The sequence below is a fragment of the Vombatus ursinus genome, unplaced genomic scaffold, assembly GCF_900497805.2.
Source record: "Vombatus ursinus unplaced genomic scaffold, bare-nosed wombat genome assembly UNPS02014874.1, whole genome shotgun sequence".
NCBI lineage: Eukaryota > Metazoa > Chordata > Mammalia > Diprotodontia > Vombatidae > Vombatus > Vombatus ursinus.
In genome coordinates this window covers 14,646,338-14,655,802 of record NW_020954652.1, presented here as the reverse complement: position 1 = coordinate 14,655,802, position 9,465 = coordinate 14,646,338, and the positions used below count along the sequence as shown (strand labels likewise).

The following is a 9,465-nucleotide window of genomic DNA, read 5'->3' as shown; positions in this document are numbered from 1 at the left end:
AGATGTAAACACAAATCCAGGCCCATTTTCCCCAACATACACATGCACACAGATATGCTCACATACACACATATATGTATATATACATGCATGTATGTGTGTATATGTATGTATATATGCATGTGTATATATGTGTGTGCATATATACAAATACATACATACATGTGTGTGTATGTGTGTGTGTGTATACATATGCTCTGCAAGGTACTTATATTTGTGATCTAGACCTGTGATTTCTTTGGCATGGGAAACTCCTGGTACAGGAGCTGATGAAGACCTTCGAGTCTATAATTTATAATCTTACAGAGTCAGCTGGGACTCTGAGAAGTTAAGATAAGATACTTGCCCACGGTCAGAGAGTCATTATGCGTCAGAGACAGAGCCTGAATTCAGGTTCTGACTGGCTTTTAGATCAGCCCTTTACCTGCTCTATCATGCCGTCTCTGCTTTTTCACAATGAACCCTAGCTCATTGTCAACTCTGGAGGGCATGGATGGGGAACCTGCTAACTCCAGGCCACGTGTGGCCTCGAAGCCTCAGGTTCTCCAACCCTGCTCGAGGCCATTAGAAGACCTGGGATCAAATTCTACCTGTAGTGCTTACTACCTCTATAACCACGGGCAACCCATTTAACTTCCTAGGCCTCAGTTTCCTTAAATGTAAAATGAGGAGTCTGGACTAGCTTTCTTCTCCTCTTTCTCACTATTCTAGACCTGTGGTCTCATACCTCTGCCATACTATCTCTTTGCCAAGGCCAGAGGAGTAAAAAGATTTTAAAAAGGCATGGTCCCTGCCTTTAAAAGGTTTACACCAAAAGGTAGTAAATGAAATTATCTTTACTATGTATGTATATATACACATATGCATATATATACAAGTATTACTTTTTCAGCTACAAAAATATTTTAAACTGTATTTCCATGGACAGTGTGAAAATTCAGAATGCATGTTTGAGAGTAAGAAGTCAGTGGTCATTTTTACACCCACAGCTACATGGCCGATAAAAAGCATGTGGTTTTTGTGGTGGTTTTTTTTAGCCACATAATTTCCACAGACTACACCCTTGTTTTATACCATGACAACCTTATAACAACAACACACGCCCTTGAGGTTTCGAAGCTACATGATTGTGATGCCCTCTTTACTGCTAGTGCATGTTTGATCCCTGGTATGAGCAGCCCGGCTCACATTACGCCTAGGCTGCTTGGCCGGCATTGTGTGCCGCTAAAATCAGGGATGGATTGTAAACTTCTGGGGGCGTTAAAAGCCATTGATAATGAGCTGCCTTCTCGGACTCCTCCGCATCATATCTGTGCTCCTTGGGGACAAACCCACAGGTTACCTAACCTCTTCATTTTCGAGCCTTTTGGGTACTAGACATGCCCTTCTCCATCCTTTTCCAGTTCTTAAAGCATACCATACCATTTACCCTAGTGATAGAAACTGATATTTATATAGCAGTTTGCAGTTGATGTGTATTATCTCATTTGAAGTAATTAACAATTACATTAAGAGTTGAAGGGGGCCCCGAAAGCCATCTAGTCCAAATCCCTTCATTTACAGAAGAGCAAATTGAGGTCCAGGGAAGCTAAGTGACTTACTCAAGGCTATATAAAAAATGTCTTAGGGAAAATCTGAATCCACATTTTCTGACTCCAAAGCAAGGATTCTTAACATTTTGTTTGTCGTGGACCCCTTAGCAGTATGGCAAAGCCCATGGGCCCCTAGTCAGAATAGTGTTTTTAAGATGCAATGTTTTAAAATGCATAAAATACAATACACATGATGACAAAAGAAACCAATTCTATTGACATTCTCAAAATTAAAAAAAAAAAAACCTTCATGGGCCCTAGGTTAAGAGCCCCATGTCTTGAATTAGCACACTGTCCAGTGTATGCTAATGCTTCCCTAGAAGTAAGCCTACTATCCACAAGTATATAGTTAATGCTACAGGGTACTGTCAGTTGTTATATATGTTTCTGGTACAGTTTCTCAATTTCATTGAGATTTCATTTTTTGTTTTTGTTTTAACCCCCCCCCCTAAATTTTACTGGACAAGGCACATACTCAAATATTAAAGTGAACGTGTCATAAAAGCAAAAAGCTAATGTTTATATAATAATTTATGTATGTTTTCCCATTCAATTCTCACTTATGAGATCAAGTTAAGAGCCTAGAGAAGAATACTGTCATTTTACGGATAAGAAAACAGGGGCAGAGGGAGATCTAAGTGGCTTGCAGGGGTAGCTAGGAAGCAAAGTGGATGGAGGACCAGCTCTGGAATCAGGAGGACCTGAGTTCAAATCCGTCCTCAGACATTTAACTAGCTATATGAGCCAGGGCAAGTCATTCAACCCCTATTGCCTCTACCAAAAAACAAAACAAAACAAAACAAAAAAACAACAGCAACAAAAAAACAAAAACAAAAATACATAAAAAAATTACTTGCCCATAGTCACACAGCTACTAAGTCTCTGAGGCAGTTTTCAAACTTAGTTTAGACCTGTCTCCAAGTCCAGTGTTTTATTTCCCTCTGCCTTCTTAAATCATTTGTCAGTTGTTGTATCTGTGAGAAATAAACAGGCCAAGGAAGAGATTTTAAAAACGTATAGGCTAGCAGAATACCTTGATTCCAACACAGTGGAGAAAAAGCTGTATAGTCAAGTTGACAAGCATTTATTAAGAGCTACTGTGAGCCAAGCGCTATACTACACACTATATTATGAAAATGTTTGATATTTGAAATGGGTGGCATTTCTTAGTAACAGATTTCCTCTTCCTCATTGTCATCATCAATGAGCATTTCATAGAATCAAAGATTTAGAACTGGAAAGGACCTTGATATTGTTGTTTAATTGTTTTCAATCATGTCTGACTCTTTATGCCCCCATTTGGGGTTTTCTTGGCAGATATACTGGAGTGGTTGGCCATTTCCTTCTTCAACTCATTTTACAGATGAGGAAACTGAGGCAAACAGGGTAAAGTGACTTGTCCAGGGTCACACAACTAGGAGGTATCTGAAGTCAGAATTGAACTTGGGTCTTCCTGACTCCAAGCCCAGCACTCTATCCACTGTACCACTAGTCTTCCATTTACTAAGCACCAGCAAGTTGCTACATACGATGCAGTGTAAGTTACTCATAATCTGTGCTCTGTTTCTTTCTCAGTGCCGGAGTTGGAAGAACTGGAGTTTTTATTGCTCTGGACCACTTAACACAACATATAAATGACCATGATTTTGTGGATATATACGGACTTGTAGCAGAACTGAGAAGTGAGAGAATGTGCATGGTACAGAACCTGGTAAGACAGAAAGCTCCCAGTAGTCCTCTGAGCCCATCCAGAGTTTGTACGTGGAAAACAATCCTTCAGATGAAATATTGACATCCCTTTAATATATTCAAGCACATAAAGCTTTAAAGGAGATAATTAGGACCAAATTTCCGAGGCAGAGAAGGGTGCAGTGGATAAAGTGATGGAGCTGCAGTCAGGAAGACCTGAGTTCAAAGGTGACCTCAAATACTAGCTAATTTGTGTTGTTGTTCTCTTGTTTCAGTTGAGTCTGACTTATCGTGACCCCATTTGGGGTTTTCTTGGCAAAGATACTGGAGTGGTTTGCCATTTCCTTCTCCAGCTCATTTTACAGATGAGAAACTGAGGCAAATAGGGTTAAATGACTTGTCCAGGGTCACAGAGCTAGTAAGTGTGTGAGCCAGGATTGGAACTCCGAAAAATGAGTCTTCCTGATTCCAAGCCCAGTGCTACATCCACTTACCACCTAACTGCTCCACCAGCTAACTTACTAAAGTGTTATAGCTGTATGACCCTGGGCAAGTCACTTAAAAAAAAAAAAACTCTCCTTTCCTCAGTTTCCCCACCTGTAAAATAAGCATATAAACAGCATTTACCTCTCAAGGGTGTTGTGAGGATCAAATTAAATACATACGCATAGTGCCTGACACATATTAAGCACTATATAAATGCTGATTGCCTTTCCTTCCTCCTTATACAAGGTATAATGCTTAGTTTTTTTTTATTCTGACATTTTACAGAATTTTACTATTTCTACTTTCAAAAAAGCTAATTTTGACACAAATCAGTGATTGACTTTGAATAATTTGAAGGCTAATTATCTCACTTTCAGATTTGCTGTCCTTAATAATATTCTCCTTCAGAGTAATCTTGCCCCTAGAAGGAAAGAGGAAGCAAAATTCATCCATCCATTTTCATATTTAAGCCCGATGAAATTTTTCTTTTATTTGGTACAGACTTAGGATTTAATTGGTTTGTGGAACTCCCTGGAAACCCCTTCTTACCAATGAAGAGTGGCAACTCTACAATTTAAAGCCAGTGAGTTGCCTTGTGAATAAGAGCCTTTCTCAAGGTCACACAGACAGTATATGTCAGAGGCAGAATGCGGTACCCAATGTTCCTGACTCCTGGGTCAGCTCCCTATCCTCTATGCAATATTCCTTCCTTTCAAAGGGTATTAAAAATAATAACCAAAATTAATGTGGAGAATTTTCTCTAAATGTCAATTATTAGTAACATTATAGAGTAATAGCCTATATTTCTATTAATGATGGTTTTATGTAAATATTACATATTCTATCTATATTATATATAATACAGAATAATTATCTCTAATAATATATACACACATATGCATGTATACTCACATATATACATATGCACATATACACATATGCATACATGTATGTGGCTACACTTACATATGCATACATACTTACACAGACCCATGTACATGTATATATGTGTGTATGTATATGCATCTAGGTGGTGCAGTGGTTAGAGTGCTGTGCCTGAAGCCAGAAAAACTCATTTTCCTATGTTCAGATACAGCCTCAGACATTTACTTGCTGTGTGGGCCTGAACAAGTCACTCAATCCTGTTTGCCTCAGTTCCTCATCTATAAAATGAACTAGAGAAGGAAATGGCAAACTACTCCAGTATCTTTCCCCCCAAAAAAAAACCCCAAATGGCGTCATGAAAAGTTAGACATCACTGAAATTAATAAATATCTGTATACACCCATTTATGTACATACACACATGTATGTAAACACATATGTGTATGTGTGTATATGTCAATATAAATATGCATATATATGTGCGTGTGTACGTGTGTGTACATATATAAATATATAACAGTTGGCAGGTTTTATGTTAGATTGGGTCTGATTTCTGTTTAAAACTGAAATAATAGAAGCAAAAACGGTTATGCAAAAAGAAACCTTTTCTGTTTGGAAGTAATTTCTTTACTTTGTCCAGTGATCTGCAAACATGATGAAACATCTATATTACCATCTGTGACAAAATATTTTATGTACTTATGTAGAAAAAATAATATTTACCTAATATTTTTCATGGATTCATTTATATATTTATATTTTAAGGACAGTACTAAACGAGCATTGGTATAGGAAACTTCAAGATAACTAAGTTCTCTCCACAGGTGGGCACCTTCACTGAAATTTGTATCTTAGAGAATTTACAAAAGAACCGAGAGATTAAATGACTTGCCAAGGTCACACAGCCATTATATGGCCAAGGCAGGATTTGAACCCATCCATGCTTTCTTGGCTCTGTGGACAGCTCTCTATAAACTGCTTCATGACTGTCTTTCATTACGTAAACACATGAACATACACATACATAGTATATATGAAAATAGATCCTATGTACATATATAGAAAATCACAAGATTTCCACAACTTTCCACCTATATGAATATGTAAATCTGATGTCATTGAATAGAGCATCCACTGTAGTAAGGGCTTATACCACCCTATTATAACACACAAAGCAACCTTCCCAAGAATAGCATTTTCACTACCATTCTGATGCTAGTTCTATTCAAAGAGCATTTGCTAAGTGGCTGCTAAGTGCCAGTCATTGTACTAGAGTTACAAAGCCAAAAAAAGGAAAAATTCCTACCCTCAAGGCATTTTGAGTTCCTCGGTGCCTTTTTCTTATAGTGGAAAAGAAACAGAGCTACTATCAAATGGTCTTAATTATTAAGGCCTGCATTCCTTCATACACAAACGGCTGTTGTAGTCCTCACGGGCCTCAAAAGCAGTGCACTTAAGGGCACTTGCTAGCCATGAGATGGTGCCTAGTGACTTGGTTAGAGGCACATTCACAAACCCAATAATAATAGCTAAAGTACTTTAATATTTTGCAAATCACTTTGCAGCAGCTGTGGGTAGGCTTTACAAGCATTTTTATGCTCATTTTAGAAATGAGAAAACTGAAGCTCAGAAATGTTGAGTATGTAACCCAAAGTCAGATAACCAGTAAGTATCAGGTTGAAGACTTGAATACAGGTCTCTGTCGATTCCAAGCCTACTTCTACTACCCTATGCTGCCCTCTCCAAGGTAGCCCTACTGACCCATGAGAACCTTTTGGATAATGGGCCTATTCTTAACTCCACCTAGAGATTAAGAATCACTCTGAAATATTTTCCCCCCTCTGGATCCCCCTATGTGGAAGGAAAATATACTGGAAGTTTTTGTGCAATTATTGTAGTTATCGGGTCCATAAGATTTCCCACATCTATACTTTCTACCGCAGCTAGGTGGTACAGTGGATAGAGCACTAGACCTAGAGTTATGAAGACAACATCAAATCTGCCTCAGTTACTTAATCGCTGTAACATTTCTCAGTCTCAGTTTATTTATCTGTAAAGTGGAAGCAATAATAGCACCTACTGGGGCAGATAGGTGGCACAGTGGGGGCGACTAGGTGGTGCAGTGGATAGAGCACCAGCCCTGAAGTCAGGAGGACCTGAGTTCAAACCTGGCTTCAGACCAAACACTTGACACTTACTAGCTGTGTGACCCTGGGCAAGTCACTTAACCCCAATTGCCTAAAATAATGATAATAATGATAATAATAATAATAACACCTACCTCACAGGATTGTTGTGTGGATCAACTGAGAAAATGTATGTAAAATGCTTTGCAAAGCTAAAAGTGCTATATAAATGTTAGCTGTTATTAGTATAGTTATCATTATTTATTAAACTGTTTTATAAACCTTAAAGTACTGTAGAAATATTCCATATTATTATTAACTGTAGAAAAATTGACAATCTGTTCTAGTGGAGGGCATTTCTACATGGATGAAATCACAGGTTCGCATTAAAAATACCCACACTCTGAGAATTACCCCAGAATTACCCCATAACATTCCCAGTTACAAGTTTTAGCAGCCATTGCTTTCCCCCCTCCTATCAGAAGAAGGGTTGACAGGGGTTGGTCACAACCATCAGATATCAGGAGAATCACTTTTTAACAAACATACAAGACCTGATACATTCAACTAGGTACCGTCCTACACAGTGATTTCCTTGGGGAACTGAATGTTTCCTACAGACATGCTGCCATTGGGAACAATATTCCTGGGCTACCTTGGGGCTACTTTGAGTGTCCCATTGTTAGTATTACATTTAATTATTTAGAAAGAATTCCCAAATGTTTGATATCAGGTACACAAAATGTGACTGACACAACTTTTTTTTAAAATTTTATGTTGAGCCTGGTCTTTTGGATAGGTGTGGTCACAGCTGTGGGGACTTTAAATAAATAAATATATAAATAAATACATAGATAAATAAATAAATAATAGCTCCTTGGAAAGTTTTTGCCACCTCCAGTTTCAGCTTTACGAAGATCCTCATCTCCTTTCTACAACCCTGGTGCCTCCAAACCATTTAAAAAGAGATCCTATTCTTTAGCTTATCCTTATGTGATCTTTTCCTGCTTTGCCTCTCCTCAGTTGCTGTGGTCTCCCCTACCTGAAAATGTCTTTGCATTTACTCTGTGTATACTTTATATTTCCTTCTATGTTTGCATACCATTTTTTTTCAGTAGAATTTAAGCTCTTTGAGAACAGGCATTGTTTTATTTTGTCTCCATATCACCTACTACTAACAATGTGTCTGGCATGCAGTAAGTGCTTAATAAATGCTTGTTGAATGAATGAGCAATCAAATGAAACATGAAATTGAAGAAACGTACAAACTAATGGTTTGTCATTTTTAGCCATCTCAAACAAGCATTTGGAGGTTAGTCACCTGCATAAAGATTCCTGAAATAAATTAATTAAAATTACATATTTTTTCAATCAAGCAAAAAAAAAAGAAGATTCCTGAAGTCATCAGAAATAACAAGATGCATGGGGTAGAAATCTAGTAGGAAGCATTTATTGAGCACTTACTGTGTGCTAGGCACTTTGCTAAGTGTTTACTAAGGGACCTTTTGTTGTAAATGGCATACAATCACTCCAAAACAACAGCCTCTTTCATTTATGCCTTTATTGTTCTGTATACTTCTTCAAAATAAGTCTTCAAAAATATTTTTGTTTCACTTTGCATTTCTTTGCTGTCCAGGCACAATACATTTTTTTGCATCAATGCATTTTGGATCTGTTATCAAGTAAGGGAAGTCATCAGCCCATCTGTTTTGTGAATTATTCAGCCCTTCAGAAGATGGACTCTTTGGATGCCATGGAAGGTAAACAGAGACAGGTTGTACCCAACTTATTTTCTCCCCCACCCCTACCCCAGCAGGTGCATTATTTAAAAATGAGCATTCTTTGACAAGCATTTAGGGGGCCGATCAGTGTAAACATGAATCTTCTATTCCCCTTTAACCCAAGTCACAGTAGGGCCACTTATGTATGTTATATCCTCTTACTGAAATTTTTGAAATCATGCAGATTTAACTATGATTTCTTTCTTGTAACCTATCCTTTTATGTTTGTAGGTGATGTTGAGCTTGAATGGGAAGAAACCACCATGTAAATATTCTGACAAAAGATTACATCTGGAGGATTTTTTTCACATCCCAAGGGCCAAATGTATTCCCTGTTAACCTGGATTAAAAGTCTCAATCTTAAAAAAAAAAATCCTCTTTTTTTTTTTTAACAAAAATTGTTAGAAAGTGTGTAACAATTGTTTTATGAAAACATCTAGGCGACACAGTTTCTTCATTTTTTAAAAATTTTGCACAGAATAACGTAGTCTGCCTTTAAAACAAATGTGTCCTCTGAGGCATCCCAGAGTATCTTGCAGATCAACACACTTTTTTTTTAATGGGCCAAATGTAATGTGAAGTTATCATCCCCTTAGCATGAATACTTCACTTGAATTTTCCCTGATTTTAAGTCCATGCTGTAAATGTTGATACAGTGGTGGCCTTTTGGCCTCCTGGGTGTTGACATTTCTTGTGGATTACTTCCAGAACTGTCATGATGATCTCTGCCTCGATGTATGTTCCTGGGTTTTGAATTTTCTGTTTTATGAGTGCTGGGATATCAACTCATGATCCTGAACAGCTGAACAGTCACCCCCTGACACTGCAGGAATTATTCAGGTTTTATACAACACACAGTAGCTCTTCAGGGACACTTAGGGCTATTTAAGCTGCTTTGTGATCCCAA

At 37.8% G+C, this 9,465-nt stretch overlaps 1 protein-coding gene across 1 annotated transcript in view; it reads left to right on the top strand.

Moving 5' to 3' along the window:
• PTPRQ (protein tyrosine phosphatase, receptor type Q) overlaps nucleotides 1-8,894 on the top strand; it is a 268,160-nt gene extending 259,266 nt beyond the window's left edge. The window contains exons 43-45 of the mRNA XM_027842510.1: nucleotides 3,168-3,303; nucleotides 8,414-8,537; nucleotides 8,790-8,894. Of these exons, the coding sequence (XP_027698311.1) occupies nucleotides 3,168-3,303; nucleotides 8,414-8,537; nucleotides 8,790-8,827 (298 nt within the window). The 3' untranslated portion in view covers nucleotides 8,828-8,894. The remainder of the gene's footprint in view (nucleotides 1-3,167; nucleotides 3,304-8,413; nucleotides 8,538-8,789) is intronic.
• Nucleotides 8,895-9,465: the final 571 nt, after the last annotated feature.